We start from the raw sequence: 24,492 nt of genomic DNA, 5'->3' as shown, positions 1-24,492 counted from the left end.
CATTTCGTGATTTCAGCGAAATCAACATCGAAATCACAGTACACATGATATACAACCTTGCTTTTGCCTAAAAAAGTACCAAAAGTTGCAACACTTTTCACGTATGACAATAAACAAGGTAGATGTGTGAATTGCTGCAACAAAAAATGTTAGTATCAAAATTTGTAAACAATGTGAAAAAATATTAAATTACTTTGTTATGCCAAGTTTACACTTGCGCTCTAAAATCCACTGGATTTCACGAAATCCTGAAATACATCCCGGTGTTTACACTTATTTTTTTTGTTGATTTCATACATATCACAATGGCATAGTAGAAACTAGCAACATGTTCATTATCATCTAAATACGATAGCTGATTTGCTGCCGTTTTTGCAATTTCCGTAATTTTTTCGTTCCCGTATTTTTTAAGAAATTTGTATGGGGAAGCATTTTTAGACATTTCGCTCTTTTTTCTAACATTACCATTAAAAAAGTACGAGAACGCAATGAAAAATAGCATTGTAACAAAGTAATCTAATATTTTTTTCACATTGTTTAAAAATTTTGATTCTAAAATTTTTTGTTGCAGCAATTGACCATCTACCTTGTTTATTGTGATACGTGAAAAGTGTTGCAACTTTTGGTACTTTTTCAGTCACAAACTGGGTTGTATATCATGTGTACTGTGATTTCGATGTTGATTTCGCTGAAATCACGAAATGAGATGATTTCATTTTTGTATGCGAAATCATGATAATTTTTGCTTGATTCCGCGCGAAATCACGAAACGCCTTCGAAATCACGAAAAGATGCCAAATGTAAACCAAACATTACAATGCTATTTTTCATTGTGTTCTCGTACTTTTTTAATGGTAATTTTAGAAAATAGAGCGAATTGTCAAAGATTGCTTCCCCATACAAATTTCCTAAAAAATACGGGAACGGAAAAATGACGGAGATTGCAAAAACTCTAGCAGAAATGTCAAAATCAACGTATCAGTTATAATATTAGATACCAATGAACATATGAACATGCTTGCTGCTTGTTTCTACTAGGCCAAAATTTTATGGCATAAAACAGGATAAGAGGGTGTTATTCGTCGCTATTTTTGTTTAAAGAGAATTGCAAGTCTTGCTAGATTTCGGTGTACGGGAACGCATTTTTAGCATTAAACGGGAAAACTAGTGCAAGTACTAATATTTTGCAGGTTCTGAGCTATCAAAATTTATTATTATGATGTCTCAACGATAAAATAATTTTTTATTTTTTCATTTGTTAGTACTATACATAATTAATACGATATATAATTTTACGATAATGTTCGAAATAAAGTTGTAAAGTTCTATATTGTCGTATATTGTTGATAATTAATTCAATTTACAATAACTTGTTTTGAAAATTCATGTTCGATCAGCTGCGCATATGCATCTACCTTGATCAGTGTGATATGTTTGAAATCAACAAAAATAAGTGTAAACACCGGGGTGTATTTCAGGATTTCGTGAAATCCAGTTGATTTTGGAGCGCAAGTGTAAACTTGGCATTACTCCAAAACACAATCGGTCTGATGCAGAACTGCAAGAATCTACTAATTTTTTAATTTTTTCCGATAACATAAATGAAAAAATGTTATCGTAGTAAAAAATAGTAGTTTCTTGCAGGTTCTGGAACAGAGCAAATTACTATGTATACAAATAGGGGTAGTAATTATAAAATAAAAAAACGATATTAAATATAAAATATTTTGATTGATTGAATTATTATACTCCAGAAATGGAAGGAATATTAACTAGGCGTGATCTGATCTACTAACACATATGTTCTGTTCCAGAACCTGCAAGAAGCTACTACTTATTACTACGATAACATTTTTCCTTTATGTTCTCGAAGAAAATAGTAAAAAATAGTAGATTCTTGCAGTACTGGAACAGACCAATAGTCGATGGTCAGACTAGCAAGGTTTCTTGAAACCTATTCCGTTACGGTTTCTTTTCAAGTTTCGTTAGTGTCTACACACGTTAAAGTGAAATTCGAGATTTTTTCGTGTCCTCTTTATTTTACCATTCGCGCTTGTTGTGTTTCTCATACCAATAAAAACAAAACGAGCATAAATAAACTAAAAAACAACCCAAAATAATTAACATTAATAATTAAATTAATATTAATAGTTAAATTTTCACTCTTTCATTAATCAAAGCTTTGTTCCAGAACTAAAAAGTTTTTACAATTTTTACGACTTTTACACATTTTACCCGAAAAACCGTTCCCATACACAAAGAAGTTGTAAAAAGAATTGACCGATCTTCACATGACCTTATTATATTATTCATGTGAGCTTATATCATGTTCACACGAGTGTTTCAATTACGTTGTTCGCCTGTCGAACTACGTACACGAATTAACCCGTTTCCATGACACCATTCGTAATTTACAAAAACGTAAACAAAATTGCCTTCATTTTTGTTTCCTTGTTTTCACGAAAATTTCAACCGAAAACACATAAAATATACATTAAATGAATAGGAAAAGCAATAGACTTTCCTTCAAATGTATCTTCTATATTTAACTACACACACTTCATTCATTTTTTCCATAAATTCTGAATAATTTTGTATTTTCAATATATTTTTATATGTTTCTATTTTCAAAATTAAAGAGAGAGAGACATGTCAAAACAATGTTTGTGTATACAGACTTTCAGTTATTTGTTTCCTTTTTGTTTCTGATTTTTTACGCGATTTTGAACTAATGGACAAGAAATATGTGTGGAATTAAGAAGGAAACAGAACCGTCTTCCGTCTGCATCTATATAAAATGTTTAGTTCATTAATTTTCATTCATCTTTTTCCTTTTTTCTAAAAATTTTTGTTTTTCAACAATTTGTTCAATTTTAAATTTAGACATGTCATAATAATTTTTTTCGATAAATTCTCTCATTTGTTAGGGATGGGACATACTTATTCGTCGTTCAGAGAGTATTTCTAATCGAACAACGTAGAAAAATCGTCGTTCGTTCATAGAATTTTGTGTGGGGAAATAAGTAGTTTATTCGTAGTTATGGGTCGAACGACGAATAGAGAACGAACGACGTACCTTGAAACCGGGCTATTATAAAATACATAAATCGCTTGCCTTTAAGCTAGACAGATTAAAAAAATTATTTTGCCAAATTTTTTGACAAAAACAGTCTATTTTTTTCGTTAAAATTGAAATTTTGACTTTGACAGCTCAACATTTGTTAAAAATATTATTTTTAATTCTGTTTTATTAGGTTCCTAAAACGCTATCTTTGGCAAAACGCTTTTACAAATAGTCTTTTGCCTCAAGAATATGCACTATTTTTCAACAACAAAAATTCCAAAGGTATTGTTACGAATGTAACTGATAGGTTTAAGTTAATTTAGTTTAATTTCCGATAATTTAAAAATTTGAATTGTAACGTAAAGTTTTATTACGCAGTTACTTTATTTAAGCAACAACAATTATCATGTAGAATTATCTTCATTATTCTAGATGTTCTTTACCTTTCATTAATGTGCTTTTGTTTTGTTTTGCCACAATCATGTAATTATTGTTTAGTTTGTTACTTCTTTATTGCACTTGTTTGTTGTTGTAGTTACGTCATTACTGTGCTTGTCGTCCAATTGTATTCCCCCATGTATGTATGTGAGTATGGTTGTTCGCTTAGTGCGAATGTGCGTCTGTGTGTTCGCTGCACAGATTCGAGATGTTGCCATATGTGTTCTGGAGGACTCTAGAACGGGGAGACTTTGGGGTATAAATTACCGGGGAAATGACAATGACGGGGTAGTTGTGTTTTAAGCGTTGAACTGAACAGATCGGTTAAATAAGAGCTGCGTGCTAACTAGAGACTTGCTGTGTGCTTTGTAATTAAAGTCGGTTCTGAATAAGTGTAATAAAGTAAATAAAGCATTGTAGAAACGTAATCTAAAACGAACCCTGTTTTATTTGGTACAAATCGTATCGGGGAATAAAACAACGTCTACACGGAGATTAGTTAAACCTAATTCCGTAACAGTATTATAAGATGTGCTCTTTGAGATGAAAGACGGTATAGTTTCACCGAGTCTTAGCAAATTCCTATCTGTTACTATTAAATTCTACAAGTCTGGGAAAATGTAATACCTGGGGCTCAGTTCTGTTTCTATGAAAATGTGAAATGAAAACTTTTGTAAAGGAGAAAACTGTCAAATGAAAAAAATTATAAAGGAAATATTTTTCATTTCAAATTGTCATAGAACAAGAATCCAGCTCCTGGTTCATAATAGGCAAAACTTCGTTTGAGGTTACCTTATATTGAATTATTGTATTTAGTAGTTTAAGGGCCATTATTACATCCTTTCTTTTACTATTGGATGGATTTGAAAACGCAAAAAAACCAATTTGGATGCATTAAAAATGTAATTTTTACACTAAACGTTAGTACAAAGAAGGTCCTCCTTCAATTTTAATCATTACTTTCAACTTTAATTTAGACGAAACGTTATAAATCTGTACGCAAAATTCAAATTACAACAAAAGAAGAGTTGCAATAAAGGGGGTATTTGGGTCCCTTTTATAGTTTATTCCATGGTACAATAAAGTAGAGGTGGGCCAGGTATGAAAATCACTGAGAAATGCCACCCCGCAGCCATGGCTTAAAACGTCAAATGGCATGGTACAATAATAATGGTAGATGTACCTGCATAGCTATCCCGTATTACAAAAACATATGGAACTTAAGCTGTAAACAGATACAACGTTTGGGTAAAGTTTTGTGTCGTTTTGGGCGTTTTTACACTGTTGGGCATGATGCCGAAAAATTCAAATTCATTTGAAATATATGCCGGCAAACAGATAAACGCTGGACTTTGGTATCGTCGTCGCCCTGTTGTTGTTGTTTTTTCTCGACGCCCAACGCAAAACTTTAATCAAACGTTGTATCTGTTTTCAGCTTTAAAGCTTCACTTTTTATATGTTAAAAGTGCCATATAGTGTAAAAACATTTCTTTAGCTAGGCTCCAGAATATTCTTGTTGGAAAAGTGTTCCAAAAATAGCAAAAGTTCTTCCCAAACTTATGACAGGGAAAAAATGTAATTCACTTATTTTCTACTTGACGAGTTTGGCTAATCTGACATCGTGATTGCTGGTATCCGATTTGCAGATAAATGTCAGCAGTATTTTTACAAAAGTTGTAATTTTTAAATTAAATTAAAAGTTGTAGGCTCCAGAAGGAGTAAACGTCGGAATAAAAATTCATGGGAAAATAATTAATAACATAAGGTATGCGGACGATGCCACGTTACTGGCTGGAAGTATATCCGGTCTCCAGAAACTTGTGGAGAAACTTGCACGTGTAAGTGAGAAATATGGCCTTAAAATAAACATGAAGAAGACGAAATATATGGTCATAAGCAGAAAAAATCCCCATGCAGATGTGACCTTAAAAGTTCAAGGTACAGAAATTGAAAGAGTGCGATCTTTTAAATATCTAGGGATACTAATAAACGACCAATGGGATCCCTCGAAAGAGATTAAAAGTCGTATAGAGATGGCGCGAGATGCTTTTTGTAAATACAACAAACTTATGAAAAGCCATGACATAAACGTAACAACGAAAGTACGTTTTATAAAATGCTATATTTGGTCGGTGCTGCTATATGGAACAGAAGTTTGGACGCTCAAATCCTCTGATGAAAGAAAATTGGAAGCCTTCGAAATGTGGATTTACCGGCGAGTACTGAAAATACCATGGACTGCGAAAATTTCTAATGACGAAGTACTAAGAAGGATGAATGTAAGCCGGCAGTTAATAACAACAATAAAAAGTCGCAAAATAGCATATCTTGGACACGTATTAAGGAACAATAAATACAACATTTTACAAGCAATTTTAAAAGGAAAAATTGATGGAAGGCGTGCTAGAGGAAGAAAAGAAACATCTTGGCTCAAAAACATCATGGACTGGACAGGTTATACCGACGAAACTGATCTGCTGAATGCTGCAAGACACAGAGATCTGACAACCACTATACTATAACATAAATATAATGCGATAAATATTAAAAAACAAAATGAATTGTACGATCACTTATATCCGGATAACGGATGAGTAAATAAAGAAGAAGAGGCTCCAGAATATTCTTGTTGGAAAAGTGTTCCAAAAATAGCAAAAGTTCTTCCCAAACTAATGACAGGGAAAAAATGTCATTCACTTATTTTCTACTTGACAAGTTTGGCTAATCTGACATCGTGATTACTGGTATCCGATTTGCAGATAAATGTCAGCAGTATTTTTACAAAAGTTGTAATTTTTACATTCCCATACTTTTGGAACAAATTTAAATTAATATCAATATTTGATAAATTGTTCATTCGTAAGTTTTACTAAAAAACTCAACCATTTTATTTTGCCACGCGAATACATATTTTTTGTCCTTGTTTTCAATTTTAAGATATAGTGTTACAGCAGAAGTTTTTTGTTGGAACAATTCAGCGATACATCTACCTTTATGATTGCATAATGTCAAAAACAGTACAAAATGTCAACCCTGCTTTTGACAGATTAGGCCATAAAAAGAAAAAAATTGTAATCAGCTGTTAGCTGTGGCCTACCTTAACTTTATTCTACCATGGTTTATTCTCTTATTATTTTAATCTAGTAATTTAATATAAAACTCCAAAACAGCAAATTTTATTTCAAACTTTTCATTTTCTGTTAAGTAAGAGTGCATAAATGTAATTGTCTGCTTTTGTGCCTACAAATGTTTGGTCTGTTCCAGAACTGCAAGAATCTACTAATTTTTACTATTTTTTCCGTTGGAACAATTCAGCGATACATCTACCTTTATGATTGCATAATGTCAAAAACAGTACAAAATGTCAACCCTGCTTTTGACAGATTAGGCCATAAAAAGAAAAAAATTGTAATCAGCTGTTAGCTGTGGCCTACCTTAACTTTATTCTACCATGGTTTATTCTCTTATTATTTTAATCTAGTAATTTAATATAAAACTCCAAAACAGCAAATTTTATTTCAAACTTTTCATTTTCTGTTAAGTAAGAGTGCATAAATGTAATTGTCTGCTTTTGTGCCTACAAATGTTTGGTCTGTTCCAGAACTGCAAGAATCTACTAATTTTTACTATTTTTTCCGATAACATAAAGGAAAAAATGTTATCGTAGTAAAAAATATTAGTTTCTTGCAGGTTCTGGAACAGAGCAATTTATGAAGTTTCGAGCTTGTACGATTTATTTTTTTAGTCAATGTCAATATATTGATGCTCTTTTTTTATTTTTTTATTTATTTTTTATAAAAAAAGACAATTTGGGTTGACACTCGGAAATATAAATAGGATAAACCTGAACTATCTGCTTGAAATTCATTCTTAAGGTTGTTAATTACACTGTGCCACAAATTGGAACTCAAGGTCTGTGCGGTGGAAAATTCCTTTTGGAGATGAAAGCCCTTAGTGAGTATATAAAGAACCCAAAAGGAAATTTTCCCCATAGGTCAAGTTTCTGAGATATCGCGCGATGAATTTTTTGAATTTTCGCCTATGATGCTTGAGAAAATAGCTTTATATCTCTGTTTGCCGTTATTGTAGCTTCCTTTTGAGATTACATGTCTTCAGTCAAATCGAATGGCGAATCTTTTTGTAGAACATTTCATTCTTCTAACTCAATTCCTTTCATGTCCTTTTCGTCCTTTCTTTCTTGAAGCGTAGTAAAAGTACCACAAGATGAAATTTTACAGCATCCAAATATTCCACAAAAATGTTGCTCAGAGAATTTTAGGTATGGTTCTCATTGACAACTAATCGATATTGTCACGTTTTCATTGTCTTTTTCGACATTTACCCGGTTTTGGTTCAGAAAAAAACCTATGTTTTGTTTTTCTGTATATTCTTTATTTGTTATGTATTGGTAGGTACATGGTAGAATCATTACATGGTAGGGCATAGCAAACAGCTGATTACAATTTTTTTCTATTGGTTTGCTTATTCTTTCAAATCAGTATAAACAAATTGTGTATGTATGCGTATGGTTTTGAAAAATATGACAAAATATTTTATACATATTATAATTCAGTCGAAATGAAAATTATTATTACAACATTTATTATTTGTATTTATTACAACATTGTGATGAAACAAACTTTTGAACATATGCAGAAGCGGACTCTGTAAAGAAAACTTAGCCTCCCATTCATTTTTCGCGTTTTTAGTTAGTGATCCAAAATATCAAATAAACAGTACAACCTGTTGCATATTCAGTTATGGTAATTCTGACAGAATAAGCAAATACACCCAGGCCTTATTTTTCACAACTTTTTCGAACCTGACCTACCTTCCAAATTATTGTACCATGGGTAGGTAGACATACCCATTGGTTATCGCTTATATTAACATCTGGTATGTATCTGAAATATTTACCATATATAGCTCCCGATATGCTGAACACGTGAATGACAAATTTTCTTGGAAAATAGATCCGGTTTTCTAATATTTTGAACCGGATATACCGATATAAAACCCGGATTTTGTACCGATTTTAAGTAACCGTTTAAAGCTTATATGTATACGATTTGAAAGCTAATAAAATTGCGAATCAGGGAAACTAAATTTTTTGACAGCACCTTACCTGAGTTCGGTGCTAAAACAAAAAACCCGTATTCTTGAACCGTTTTTAAGGAAAAATATCACTGCGCGTAAATATGAAGATAAAAGCTTGGTGGGAGAAATATTCTTTTTGCCGATGAAAGTCGATGAAGTTCATATTATGAACCCGGAAGGACTGTTATGCCATAGGTCAAACTTCTGAGTTATAGCGAAATGGAATTTATGTTACGGGTTTATTGTCGTGCTCTTAGTGATATTTTTCCTTAAAAACGGTTCAAGAATACGGGTTTTTTGTTTTAGCACCGAACTCAGGTAAGGTGCTGTCAAAAAATTTAGTTTCCCTGATTGGCAATTTTATTAGCTTTCAAATCGTATACATATAAGCTTTAAACGCTTACTTAAAATCGGTACAAAATCCGGGTTTTATATCGCTATATCCGGTTCAAAATATTAGATAACCGGATCTATTTTCCAAGAAAATTTGTCATTAACGTGTTCAGCATATCGGGAGCTATTTATGGTAAATATTTCAGATACATACCAGATGTTAATATAAGCGACAACCAATGGGTATGTCTACCTACCAATACATAACAAATAACGAATATACAGAAAAACAAAACATAGGTTTTTTCTGAACCAAAACCGGGTAAATGTCGAAAAAGACAATGAAAACGTGTCAATATCGATTAGTTGTCAATGAGAACCGTACCTAAAATTCTCTGAGCAACATTTTTGTGGAATATTTGGATGCTGTAAAATTGCATCTTGTGGTACTTTTACTACGCTTCAAGAAAGAAAGGACGAAAAGGACATGAAAGGAATTGAGTTAGAAGAATGAAATGTTCTACAAAAAGATTCGCCATTCGATTTGACTGAAGACATGTAATCTCAAAAGGAAGCTACAATAACGGCAAACAGAGATATAAAGCTATTTTCTCAAGCATCATAGGCGAAAATTCAAAAAAATTCATCGCGCGATATCTCAGAAACTTGACCTATGGGGAAAATTTCCTTTTGGATTCTTAATATACTCACTAAGGGCTTTCATCTCCAAAAGGAATTTTCCACCGCACAGAAACCTTGTTGCACAGTGTTATAGGTAAAATATATGCCAAAAATAGAAAAAGAACCTCTAGATGGCATGATTCCGTTGCCACCAAGGTAGATGGTCTATTGCTGCAACAAAAAATGTTAGTATCAATAGGTCTGTTCGATAACTTCGCAAGTAAAAAGTATTTGGAAGTTCTTGCAACAACATCTCATTCCTCTTTTATTGAACAAGTTTGTTATCAAACAGCATTTTGTAAAAGTTTGTACAAATTTTTACAAACTTTTGGGTTATCGAACAGGCCTAATATTTGCAAGTCGATGTCCAGCAGAGTTGCCGTTTTGGGCATTTCGGCTCAAATTTTGGCCGAATAAAAAATAATATGGGCGATGCATTTAAATTCAATCCAAAACACTACATCAAAGGCTGTGATTTGGATGGAAAATGGACTGCATCCTAGCTGTGTGCCGTGGAAGCAAAATGGAGTGCATCCTAGCTGCGCGCTCTCTTGTAAAATTCATGGGTGAATTCATAGGAAAAGATGTACTCCAGCGGCAATTCTTCTAGTGATTTAACTTTTTGCTGGGTAGGTAATACTTGGCCTTTAATCTTTTAGATGAAACTGAGCGTGAAAAAAGCGGCGTATTTCATTCTTTTCACACCCTTAAGGCCTAGGTACATTAGCTGCCTCGCCGGGTTGCCTTGCTTTCCTGCTTCATTTCTGACATAACATAAAATAAAAGAATAAAGAAGGCCAAGCCAATTTCGAACTAGGTTGCCCTTTTCTTCTTTATTCTTTTATTTTTGTTATGTCAAAAATGAGGCAGAAAAGCAAGGCAACCAGGCGAGGCAGCTAATGTACCTAGGCCTTAAGGGTGTGAAAAGAATGAAATACCCCGCTTTTTTCACGCTCAGCCTACGTACCCAGGCCTTTAAGGTGAGAACACAATGAGAAATTCAATCTTATCCAAGCCTGAATTTGTGTAAAAGAATAAAGAAATCCAAAACCGCATTTGAATTAGGTAGTACCAGCCCTTTGTTTATTTACATGAAATTGAGCGTGAAGCAAGCAACAAAAGTCATTGTGTTTCTACCCTTAACACATCCAACGTTTGAGTAAAGTTTTGTGTCATTTCTGGTAGAAGAATAAAGAAAAATTGAAACACTTGGCAACACTTTGTCCTTTATTCATCTACCAGAAATGGCACAAAACTTTACTCAAGTCGATGTTTAGACGTTCAAAGTTATTGGGAAAGAAAACTGAGTTTATGGGCGAGGGAGTAAAGAGGAAATGGGGGTACACGTATCCCTGTACCCGCAAATTCTGTTTTGTTTCTTTATTCTTTGTAGATTTTTTTGCATTTTCTTTCATTTTATTTTCTCCGCGGACAAAAAAAAAGCAACGCATACGCATACAAAATTATCTGCGTTTACAAATGAGTTCATGTATTGATTGTCAAAAACCCAAAACTTGGCTGTGTGACGTAGGCGTCCAGACAACTGCCAAAAACAGTTGTAAAATTATGAATGAATATCATCAATTTTTTTTTTGTTTTCCATTTACATATTTTGTTTTTGTACATGTTCTTTTGTTTTCAGCACATTTGAAATACCATCTCACTTCTTTTTCACAAAAGTGTCAAAAATTTGTTAACCCGACTGTCTTTGAAAAAATTTCGGACAGCTGGGAGAAAAACGACAAATGTATGTATGTGTTAGTAAATCAGAGTTGTATTTGAAAACAAACTGTCTGGTGTAAACACCTAGTAATAGTAAACATATCCACATGTACTTATTTAACTTTTAATGCAGTTAATTTAATTTCTATAAAGGCCTGGGTACATAAGCTGCTTCGCCTGGTTGCCCTTCTTTCCTGCTTCATTTCAGACATAATAAAAATAAAAGAATAAAGTAGGCCGAGTAAATTTTGAACTGGATTGCCCTTTTCTTTTTTAAGGCCAGAACAGAATCAATCGCCGCTTGCTTTGCTTGCTTCCCCAAATGTCAAATTATAAAGGAATGGCAGAGCCTCTTTGCAAATCCGCCTGCGTTCCCCTTTATGCTTGGTTTACATTTACGACATCCACTCGTTTTCATCTGTCAATTCCTTTGTGTATACGTCAAATGAAAACTCATCTGAAATCGATTGGACTTCATTTGACGTTTGAGCAATGGAATTGACAGTTGAAACAGAGTGGATTTCGTAAATGTAAACATAGTATTAGGAGGCTCTGGCATTCCTTTATAATTTGACATTTGGGAAGCAAACAAAGCAAGCGACGATTGATTCTGTTCTGGCCTTAAAGGTCCCGGCACATACACTACGTTGAGAGACGCGTTGCACTTTAAAAACAACAACCACATGAAAAAAGTGTAAGTGATGCCAAGTTTGTTCTTGAAGTTTTCTTGTGGTTGTTGTAACGCGACGCTCAACGGACCGTATGTGCCGCGGCCTTTATTCTTTTATCAGAAGTAATACTATGTTTACATTTACGAAATCCACTCGATTTCAACTGTCTGCTTTAAGGCCTGGGCACATAAGCTGCTTTGCCTGGTTGCCTTGCTTTCCTGCTTCATTTTTGACATAATAAAAATAAAAGAATAATGGCCCCGGCACATACGGTACGTTGTGCGTCGCGTTACAACAACCACATGAAAACTTCAAGAACAAACTTGGCATCACTTACATTTTTTTCATGTGGTTGTTGTTTTTAATGCGTGACGCAACGCACAACGTACCGTATGTGCCGGGACCATAAAGGAGGCCGAGCAAATTTCGAACTGGGTTGCCCTTTTCTTTTTTATTCTTTTATCAGAAGTAAGCAAGGCAACCAGGCGAGGCAGCTTATGTACGTAGGCCTTTAGTTCAATGCGTCCGATGTAGAGCTGGCAAAAAAATCGATGGCACTGTCGATAAAATCGATTATTTTTTAAAAATTCAATATCGATAGATAGTTTTGCCTATCGATATTATCGGAACAAAAATCCCCAACCTAAAATACAGTTGAACCTCGATTATCCGTGAATCGATTATCCGGGAAACTCCATTATCCGTGATAGAAAATAAATGTTGGACTTTTTTGCATTTCTTCTATTTTTCGTTATAAACTTCACTACCAGGGAGTAAAAACTCATTTACAAATTAATTTCATTAAGCAAACAAAAGGTAAACAAACGAAAACTGGAAATTCTACCGTATTACACAATTTGTGTATTTACGATATCACAAAAACCATGGGACAAACTCAATTCAGATGAATCTGATGACGATGATGTTATGTATCCTTGTAAAATATGGTGGATTACCGTAACAAATTTATTAAAATTTGCAGATTTTCATATTATTGTACAATATTATGCCACTTTTACCTAAAAATATGTTCAAAAACTGCAAAAAGGCATTGTCTCCATTATCCGGGAAAATCGATTATCCGTAATGCCTCTGGTCCCGACCATTACGGATAATCGAGGTCCGACTGTACCTTGAAATAAATGGAAATTTCGCTGTTTTTTGGTTATATGTTTGTAACATGATGAAATTATAAGGTGGCGTAAAACGGCCAGCTGATTGGTTTCAACCTGTCAAATATTTTGTTATTGTGAATAAATTGTATGAAAACGTAAACAAACATTTTGACATATTGAAGAATTTTCGGCCAAATTAGAGTTGTTGTTGTGCTACTTACGCGACCTGTTAAATAGATCTTGGTTTGTAAGAAAGAGTAAGTCCGTAGTCAGACGTACACATTTTTCGGTAAAATAAAATGTTTTTTTTTTTACATTTTTATAAAATAAAAACAGTTGTTTATTCTCCTTTACATTTCTTTGAACTACTTTTGCATAATTTCAAGAAAATCATTGACATTTCCGCCATTTTCATCTCCAAATTAATGGCCATGACAACTTAACGATAATATCGATAGCAATCGATATTTTAAAACATTATATCGAAAGTATCTAATGTTGGGAATATCGATGGTTTGCCAGCTCTAGGTTGAACACTTATGAACAGAGAGGCGGCGGCGCGACGCCGACTAAAAATCAACTCGCTCTCACCTCTGGAAGAAGAAGCATTTACGAATCGACGAAACAAAAAATATTTGACAGTTTACAATAAGATGGCGAATGTGCGGGACACATCATTGTGGCTTCATAATAAACTCGGAACTTCGAATGATTCTTGGATTAGTGGTTCAATATGTTCACAATTGAACAAGGAAGTGTTGCGCAATATCAAGGAGTGCTTTCCCGATCTCCAGACACAAGTGAAATTAAAATTATTACTAAGTTTTTTCCATATTCCGCGTCGTCTTGTCGAAGAGGTAACACAAAAAATTTTCTTTGCTGGTGAAATACGAAAAAAATCAAGTTTCGTTAAGTCATACAACCAACACACACAAACCACGGAATGAGAATGTGTGTAAAACACAACAATGGATGGAAATGGAGAATAGAAAAAAACAACAATAAGAAAACATAAATGATGTGTTGGTGAAATGAATTGTGATGATGATGGAAAAATGTAAAGAAAATTGCTTAAAAAGTGTGTAAAATGTTGTGTAAAAGATGTTTGCAACATTCTGAAAGATCAGTACAGCAAAAAGTGAAAAAATATACCAAAATATGCAAACGAAATGAAAGCAAATCAGTGTCCGTTGTGTGATGGTGTTAGTGTGGGAGAAGAAAAGTCAATTGTAGATCTCTTCAGCAGCGATTATTATTTTTCCCGCCTTACAGATCCTCTCCATTGAAAATCCCAGACTGAGTTGTGTTGTTTATTTTTGTTTTCATTGAATATTTTTGAAAAATGCTAATTTTTAGAAACTTTATTCTATCTTCACTCATTTCACTAAAAAGTATTGCTTTTGTTTATTCTCTTGCAATCTATCTGGACTTGCTGCTCTTTCGTTTGCTATGCTGTGGACGTCGTTCCATATATAGTGGAAAGCCGAGTTAGAAGAAGTCATAGAAGTTGCTGGTCTAGACTCGGAACTATGGGTATCTATGCTGGCCGAAAGTATGAAAACATTTCCAGCGACCAGCTCGCTCAATACCGAGATCTCGGACTACGAGGATACACGCCCTATTTTCACCGACATGGTAAATGATTTACGTAAATTGGTCTCCAAACACAGCGATTTGGGTATGTTGCCGCTGGAATGTCAATATCTCAATAAGAATGCATTAGTTTCAGTGGTGAGTAGAATATTTCCTTCTTGAAAAGGTGTTTCTAAATGAAGACATCTAAACCGTCTTCATTTGGACAAACATTTACCTTTTCTTATATTTGTTTAAATTGATTCTAATTATTGTTTTTATATTTCAGGTTGGACAACAACCCAATCCTGTAAAGCATTTCACAATCAAACGCAAACCAAAAAGTGCCGCTTTGAGAACTGAGCTACTCCACAAATCAGCTGATGCACAGTCTTCGTTAAAGAAAACATCTGCCCCCACCATACCGCTGAGATCACGCGGTATGCCGCGCAAGATGACAGACACCACACCTCTTAAAGGCATACCTTCGCGTGTGCCTACTTCGGGCTTTCGTAGTCCCAGTATTAATGCAACCAACGCTCAACGTCCTAACATGAGCCGAACACCAGCTGGTCGCAAAGATGGTGGTATCAAATTAATAGAATTGTCTGAGCAACCGCTAGGCTATGCAGCAGCCAAGAAACGTAAACGTGAACAACAGTTGGAGGAACAACAACGCAAGCAAGAACAAAAGGCCGCTGCAGCAGCTGCTGCTGCTCTATCAGCAACAGATAGTAGCACATCGCCTTCTAATAGCAACAATCCCAGCGTTCAAGCCGCCAGCAAAGAAGTTAACACGCCAACAACACCCACTTCAGCAAATAATAGCTTTGAAATTAAAACTGAAACCAATCTCAATCAAAGCCAAAGTAGCAGCGCCGATGAAGGTGGTCACATGTCAGATTCTAAAGAGGATATAAAACCGGATATTAGCCATACCATTGTTTCAAAGTTGGACAATACAAACCCCTCTACCCCGGAATATGCTCCACCATCTTTGAGCTATAACCAGAATGCATCTTCGGGTATTTTGGAAAATGCTAATGCTACTACCATCAAGATTGAAGACTCCAAACCCAACACACATAAGCTTATTGATTATATTATTCAACAACAGCAACAAACATTTTCAGACAAGTCCGGTGTTCAGCAACAACAACAGCAACAGCAACAATCCCCTCAACACCTGCCGAACAGTCAACATACTAGTAGTAACAGCAACACTAAGAATAACAATTTGAATCACGCCCACAAACGTATAAAGCAAGAAATTAAAATCGAAAGCGAGGAGATTATAGTGCCGGCAAATATAAAGGTGGAGAAAATAGACCCTCCGCCTTTAACACAACAAACTCAAACAAATACATTGGGCGGACGTGCACAGCAGCAGCAGCAACAACATACACAACAACGGGTTATTATTCAGCAACAATCGTCACTGCCTACTTTGCAGCAGATACAACAGGGGGCAACGACAACACAACAACAGCAGCAACAACCAACACAACATGTTATTATTCGCACGTCTCCGCAGCAACAGAAACAAACATTGACCGTCAGACAGCAAAATACACCAACAACGCCGATTAAAATGGAAAAATTGGAAATAAAGCCGTTAGTACGGAACACAGCTCAGTCTGGTACAATAATAACGCAACAGCAGCCTATGCGTCCAGTTAGTAATACAGCGACAAGCACAGCAAGTCACAATAATCCTTTGGCTAATTTACCCAATAATATATCGGTGAAAATAACTTCAACAAAGACCGGCAAAGTGACACAAACCAGCCAGCCACAATCACAGCAGCAGCAGCCTATACTGATTAATAGCTCTACCCCGGTAATATTGGCCTCAACTCCATCTCAAACTGCGGCAATGCGCCAGAAACAATTGGCTTCTGCCACGGCATCCACTCAAAATGCCACACCACAAACAGCACATGCTATTAAATCGATGCCTTTGAGCCAATTGAAGAATGCCACAAACAGTGGTCCCGTTATAATATCTCAAACGATTATTCAGCCAGCGAAGAGGGCACAGCAGCAGCAACAAAGCAGTCAACAGCAACAACAGCCACAGCAAACTCAAATAATTCAGCAACAACAGCAGCAACAATCTACAACCACAACACAGTATATTCTCACACAACAACAACAACAGCAGCAGCAAACTCAACAGCAACAGACCTTACCTACATTAACAACATTTACAACACCTCAGCGCCAACAACAGACTTCATACCAAACAACACCATCTACACCGCAAACGCCAACGTCCGCCAAAATTCTGCTCAAGACGTCGCCCACATCATCTGTTGTAATTCGCCAACAAACACAACCCACAGCTACTCAGCAAATTGTAACCGGTAGTGCGGGTAATCCTCCTCCCTTAATAGCTTCCTCCACGTCACCATCTACAGCTACATCTACGCAACCAACGCTTTTGAATATACAAAATGTTCAATTGCCAAATCGTCCTGTTACCATTCAACCCGCATCGCACGCTGCCCAACAACAACATATGCAAGCGCAATTACAACAGCAACAACATACGTTGGTATCCAATAACACCGCTACACAACAACCTAAACTTACGCAAGTTCTGATGCAATCCGGAGGAAGTACCACTAGTGTCGGTGGTCAAACATCTGTCGCAGGCAATTCCAACGTTAAGAATAAAACAATCATTTTGACCCAAAAAGGTGTAATTCTTCGAAATATTGGCGGCGATATGTATCAGCAAATCCCCATTAGCAACGTTAGTGGTTTGCAAACGCTTGGCTCTGGTGCCACTACGCTTATGACAACTGCGGCTGGTCCGCCTGGACTTGTAAAGACGACATCGGCAACCACAACTCTGCAACAGCCCCAAACAATTACACTGCAGCAGCAGCCACAGACACAGCAAAGTACACAGACTACACAAAAGTTGACGACATTGATACCAACACAACAGCATATGATTGTTCAGCAGCAACCCCAGGCAACAACAAGTTTAATACAAACAAATGTGAGTATATATATTGAAAGAAATATGTGGCGATTTTTAATTTTGAATTTAAATGTCTGTTTTTAGCAACCTCCGCAACAAACCATCATCAGACCCGTAATGACAAATGTTCAAAGTGGTGGCCTAACAACAACTCTGCCCGGTGGATTGACCCTCATTCAGAGACCTGGGCAACAGCCACAATTGGTACAAGTACAAACCACACCGGTTCAGACGGCCCAACAGCCGACAACACAAATCCAACGTACCATCATTACGCAACCGGCCTTGCAACAACATCAACAAACAACACAACTACGTCCCCAACAAATTGTGTTACAACAGAAACCTGCAACAACCCAACAACGTTTAATAACAACCACAACTACAGGTGGTCTGGGAGGGGCGACAACGGGCGGTACACAGCAAATTCAATTGCAACAAACAAATACGGGTGGCATACAACGCACTCACATTATTCAAATGCCACAGCAACAACAACAGCAGCAGCAACAACAGCCTGCACCACAGCGTAAAGGTTTATCACTGTCGGTAAGATATTATCAAAGAAATGGAATTCGAGAGTCGCCGATCATTCGTAAAATATTGTCAATTGTTTTTCATTTTCTTCTTTACAGAATGAACACGTTCATAAGGCCCATGAAATGTTCCGTAAAGCTAATCGTGTTTCTCGCCCTGATAAAGCTTTAATTCTAGGTTTTATGGCAGGACTGCGTGAAAATCCAAGACCGAATTCAGAAAATGTGATTGTTATTAAATTAGGCGAAACAGAGGTGAGAAAAACAACAACACACACTAACTAAATCGACACTAAGGACCATTATTGAAATTTGTTTCCTTTGCCAACTACTCTAAACATGATTGGTGTTATGTATGAAAAAAATCTTAATCGTATAGAAATTTTGGAATCAAGCCCAATTTATTAACTTTTACGAAGCTCAATTGCAAGTAATTGTGAAAAATCGAATACTTTTGACTTATTCTATCATAGATTATGTTAACACTTTTTCGATGGACTGCTTGTTTGTGTAATATGACCATAATACCCAAAACGAAAAGCTCCGTCAATATACGGCCAACTTTTCATTATGCATTTCTACACCAAAATAATAAAAATCGACTCAAAAACTATTTTTAAAATGACTGTAATAAGAGCAAATGAGATGTGCTTTACAATTACACAATCATCAGTGATTAATACTTCATTATAGCCTGTGGTAATGACATCTTTTCCAGAGAGAATTTCGTCTAGTACTCTGGTTATAAAAATCTTGTAATTTCTTTTTTCTGATGGCCTGTCAAAGTAAAATAAAATGAATATTTGTGTTTAAATCCATAGCACTATTTCAAGAATGTATCCATAACGTAATTTTATATGCTATGAACATACCGCGCCCTTTTTACATATGGACACAGACATTGTTTGAAGTCAGTAATTATTATATGTGCCAAATCGACACAATTTTTCTCTTTTTTCTTTTTGTAATTTTTGGGCCAATTTCTCAAGAAGTATGGAATTGCCAAGGAAATAATGGTACTGTCGTAACTAGAACCGCATACTCAACATGTAGTCATTTGAATATTATTCCGAAAAGTCCTTAAAGTGCACTCTTTCTAAGCTTTGTGTGAAAGGTACCCAAAAGACTGGTCCGATGTAGTCAATATTCGGACATAATCCGAGTCTGTAAGGCGTAATACGATGTAAAACTTTTGGACCAAATCGGTTTTTCCTATCGAGCGTTATCTTATATACTACCCACTTTAATTGATGCCGGCATGTGTAGCTTTTGGGCCATTATCTCAGGAAGTATGGATTGCCCCTGATCTATACCTGGAAGAAATATTACCATATATATTAGTACAAATTTTTGAACTTTGGGGAAGTACCGGAAGGAATCCCATATGGCCGAACGGTTGATGAGTACCAGCCAGCCAGACCGACGGACGGACAGGGATAAATCAACTACAAATTTTCTGAAATGGAATTTCGTTCAAACATACATACATACATGATATAATTGTTGCATCAGAACACTAGAATATTTTTCTGGTCAACTTTTGTAGTACAATGTCAAGGCCAAAACTGCCTGAGGGAGCGTTTCTATGATCTTACGATGTACTAGAGAGTTTTTGTCTTAGTGTTTGATCGAAAATCTCAATGGTTTGGCAGTTATATGCCAAAATATCCAAAAACGTGGATAAAAAAACTTCAAGTCAAAATCAGGAGGCTCGATTTTTACCGTAGGCATATGGTCCAGCGGACTTTTTTGCACAGTACAATCCCAGTAATCAGAATCGCAATGCGCCCGTTAAGGTTTTTTCCTTCCATACAAATCGCCTCGCCCTAGTGAATATCCTCTTTAGCATAAAGGCTGAAGATATACAAATTTGTAGTAATGGTATATATTGACAAATCGTCAGTGTCATGCCTAAGTGTTCCATACACCATTTGCCTGATTCGAGAAAAACTCAAGTTAATGTTTAAGGCCATACAGGATAAAAATGGTACAATAATCCAATACTTTAAGAACTCAGTTCTACTTAACTAAACTCAAAGAATATATCGGTAGTTTATTTTAGTCAGATATATGTGATAGCCTAGAAGTTATGGCCAATTTTTATAATTGCAAAAAGTTGCTGAATTGTTCCCTGAAATCTTTTTTTCATGTTTTTGGCAGTTTGTGTGACATGGAACACATTTTGTCACATTTCAACCAAAACAGTTTTTATCAATCGTGTTCCACCTCCCTTGTATGAAGTGCTACTGTGGAGTTTAAAAATCAGGACTTTAAATGAAACATTTATTTTTCTCATATAAATACAATAAGGACCATAATTTTAGGTTTCCTTTACACTTATTTAAGAGATTGCCTCCGCTTATCACTAATTTTTTGTGGTAAAAATTTCGATCGGACAAAAAGGATTGATATTTTGCATTTCTAAGGTAACATAAAACATTTAAACATGTTTTTCTTATAATACCATTTTTGTAGTCGGTGTCCACACTAGCTTCAAGTCAAATGGACATTTTTGTGTATATTTTTGTGGACTTGCATCAAAATTTTGTCTTTAAACTAGGGATTTTTTTGTTTAAATGATTGATAAATTTTTGTTTTCATATAACAGTACAATATTCAAAAATATTTGGATTTGGAAACTATTATTTTTCAGTTTTTAAACCAAGTCCTTTAAAACAATTTGTTCCATACGCCACATTATTCGTAACTTGGAAAAATTGGGCAATTTTTTGTTCCATACGCCATCATTTTTGGTGCGGAACAATTCGTTTTTGTCCCTTTTTGTTCCATACGCCAATCGACATGGGTCACAAAGCGGATATGGAACAAAATGGCATCTGAATATCTCAGAAACTATAAGAGATAGAGAATAACCGACCAAAAAATCTGAAAGTGCATGGTTCAAAACCTTGTACGCTACCTTTATCTCAAAATGTCAAAAATGGCGTATGGAACACTTAAGCATGACACCGACGAAATATCAAAAATAGTGATATTTTGGGTAAATGCTAAATTTTTCATCAATTGGCCATTTTTGCATTTTATTTATTTATTTATTTATTTATTTATTTGCTTTGCAATTGAAGCCAATTTTGAGGCCAATTTATATAATTACAAAGAATCCACCTAGATATCATAGCTACTCTAAAAACAATTTCATATATATAATTCATCTTAAACCTAGAAATTGGAGATCTAATTATTTTGGTTACAATTATATTCTTTAATTTTTTTTTTTTAAATTCTTCATTACGTCATAGCTACTCCAATTTTAAAGCAACAGATTAATAATAAGTATATCGTATAAGTTATTAGTTAAATTATGAAATGATCATTAAGAGATGTATGATGTGGTATGCAAATGATAATAAGTTTTCGCGCAGTGATAAAAACTGGTTAAAGCTAGAAAAAATTCTTCATTACATCATAGCTACTCCGAGCATTTTGTCTTGAGAAAAGTCCTGATTTATATTACAATGCAATTATGCCCCCAACAAGTTATGCAAAAATAACTTGGCGCAATTTACATTTTGAATTTTCCGTTGGGAGCAATCTTTAAAACAATTATTTCCTACTAAAACCGAAAGGGGCAAACAAAATGGGTATTTCAGTAAATGCCAATTAGTATGTCTCTAATCTAGGCTAATTCAGCTGTCTAAGTATTATCGATGATGGATTAATGTGCCAGGTACTTTTGTCCACTCTTCTATGTTACTATGTATTAGATTAGATATTTGACGGATTAAAATTAATTATCTTAATATATTAACCTTTTTTACAGGAAAAAGTTCAACAGGAAGATGGACAAACTGCTCTTTGTTTGGTGGAGTCTCATATACGTTTAGATTACAATACGGGAGAGTGGAAAACATTCCAGAATTATCGACGTCTCGATCAGACGAATCAGAGTACAAGCGATGGCGGCGGTGGTAATGTTATGCAAACGCAAAACTCCGTGGTAATATAATGAATAAGGCCCGCTGGAACAACGACGGGCCCAACAACATCAAAACATTTACAAAAATAAGACAAAAAATACAAAAGGGAAGAAAATGCAAAAGCCGACAGCAAAGTAAAGTTAATACAAAAACATTCACTTTACACATCATGGTATAGGGAAAGCTTAGTGAAAACGCTTTACAATAATAAACAAATGAAATATTTAATATTTTTCTCTCATCATGAACATGAACAAGATAACAACAACATCTTGAGATATCATATGAAACACCTAAATGTTGCTGTCTCTATGAAAACATCGCCGAATTAGAATTTATATACACATATAATGCAAGCATACATACAATAATAACAATAAGATTTTCCCGGTAATTTCCCACTTTGGTAAGTACAAGCGTACTATTGTTTTGCATTTTTCTTTGTTTCCCGGCTACTCCAAAAACATTCTTAAGTTTTTGGTTCCCAACTTAAATTCAAATCAACAGATCCAAATTCGGAAATGTTTTCAACTCAAACTCCCTCCTTTCCCTTCCTTTAAAACCCTTCATTCAAATAAAACTTATTACATTAAAATCTATCTATACCTATACATACATATATATTTAAAAAAAAATCCGAACTAAAACAGAAAAAAAATCTACATGTAAAACGTTCATTATTAATTTAGTTGTACAAAATTACAAAATTTAAAGCAAGCCCCGTAGTTTATTCATAATGCTTAGATTTAATATTAAAAAAGTAATAAAACAAAAACCTATATATAAAATATATAATAAGACACATGATGATCATAATATATGCGCAACATCTTCAATGGAATCGTTTATTTCAACTTTTATTTCTGGCAATAATTTTGCATTAGTTTCTCAGAATGCTTTAAACAGTTTGCTTTTATTTTATTGTTTTTTCGTTTATGGGTCCATTGTATGTTGAATGTAAACATTCAGATATACATACATACATACATCATTGGTGGACGTGAAAAGTCTTTCCGAGCTTTTCATTGATTATTTATTTGGAAGGAAAATGAAAGCGTATTTAAGCAGGAATAACAATAATAAAACCTATAATAAAAAAGAATGTAATTAGAGTTTATAAAGAAATATATAAATATTATATAATAAAGAAAAACAACAATTATTTGGCTTATATAACAAATATGTGATTTATATTGATTAAAATGATGAAAACATTTCTATGTGACTGACAAAAACATAAATTTTCGTTCTCAATAAATATGTATGCAGTTGCTATGAAAATGATTGAACAAAATTCAAATCGAGCGGGTTGAATTAATAAATTTTTAACTAAATAATAATAACTTTTAAAATAATAAGATAATGTTTAACATATCTTTCTTACACCTGTGGACATAATGTTATTGAATTTGATCTATATAGAACAACAAATTTTTTGTAATATTAAGATACAAAATGCCCGCATAAAAATCATTACCAGCCCAATCATGAATGAAAATTCCGTGCGGAATTTCTCTCTTTTCCCTTCTTTGCTATCACAAACAAAAAATCCGCACGGAAAAAAATTCCGACGGAGAAAAAGTAGGTATCATAAATGCTCTCAAACATGTGTTTTCCTCCAAGAAAATCTCCCTTGCAAAACCGAAGGGAGTTTACAAAAAATCTTACAGCCTGTTTCTGTATGTCGAAAGAAGAATGTGTGCAAAAAAAAAAAAACACGTCCAAACTCTTGTGTGTTTTTCAAATTTGTTTTTTGCTTTGAAGTAAAAGCAAAGGTAAAATTATTTCGAAAACTAAAGTTCGGGCGTGTTTCATTCGCACACATTTTTCTTTCGACATACAGAAACTGGCTGTTAGTATTTCCCACAAACTTTGTACAAAACATGCAGAATAAACACTTTTGTTGGGATTTTATACTAAAATCTTTTACTTGTGGTTGGAAATTTATTAAAAATTGAACAAATTTTACAAAATAACATCACTTTGCAAACTCAGTCACTCTCAACTTTTTGTACCGATCAACGATGGGATGGCAGAATTTTGCACATACAAAATTGTTGCACAACAATTATTGAAAAAACGCTGGATAAAAGCATATGTATTTTCAATTATTTTTATTTCAGAATTCGTATTTTTCAATTTTTGCCATTATTTAATTAAAAACACTCGTTTCTAACACATTCATGATAGTGGCAGTTCCATAGCACAATGGAATCAATTGCACTGTCTTCTTAGACATTTCCAATCACATCCGATGTTTTTCATAATTAGTAACATCTTCTGAATGTCTTTGATGTATAAAAGTGTTATTTATTTGATTAAATTTGTTGATT

General features: G+C 34.5%; 1 protein-coding gene across 1 annotated transcript; it reads left to right on the top strand.

Annotated features, from left to right (window-relative positions):
• Window positions 1-13,600: 13,600 nt before the first annotated feature.
• Nelf-A (Negative elongation factor A) lies at window positions 13,601-22,264 on the top strand. The gene is made up of 6 exons (XM_073962847.1): window positions 13,601-13,978; window positions 14,598-14,852; window positions 14,983-17,703; window positions 17,770-18,234; window positions 18,321-18,476; window positions 22,003-22,264. The coding sequence occupies exons 1-6, from the start codon at window positions 13,661-13,663 to the stop codon at window positions 22,186-22,188; spliced, it is 4,101 nt and encodes a 1,366-aa protein (XP_073818948.1). The 5' UTR covers window positions 13,601-13,660; the 3' UTR covers window positions 22,189-22,264.
• Window positions 22,265-24,492: the final 2,228 nt, after the last annotated feature.

The sequence above is a fragment of the Musca autumnalis genome, unplaced genomic scaffold (genome assembly GCF_047663935.1).
Source record: "Musca autumnalis isolate F117 unplaced genomic scaffold, ASM4766393v1 scaffold_1, whole genome shotgun sequence".
In the NCBI taxonomy this organism is placed as follows: domain Eukaryota; kingdom Metazoa; phylum Arthropoda; class Insecta; order Diptera; family Muscidae; genus Musca; species Musca autumnalis.
The sequence above is the reverse complement of the archived record's forward strand: the minus strand, read 5'-3'. Positions and strand labels throughout refer to the sequence as shown.

Bases quoted from the DNA above. Each gene is read 5' to 3' on its own strand.
- Nelf-A (XM_073962847.1), top strand. From the start codon at position 13,661: ATGAACAGAGAGGCGGCGGCGCGACGCCGACTAAAAATCAACTCGCTC. The intron at 17,704-17,769 runs GTGAGTATATAT...GTCTGTTTTTAG, and splicing joins CAAGTTTAATACAAACAAAT to CAACCTCCGCAACAAACCAT. The intron at 18,235-18,320 runs GTAAGATATTAT...TCTTCTTTACAG, and splicing joins GTAAAGGTTTATCACTGTCG to AATGAACACGTTCATAAGGC.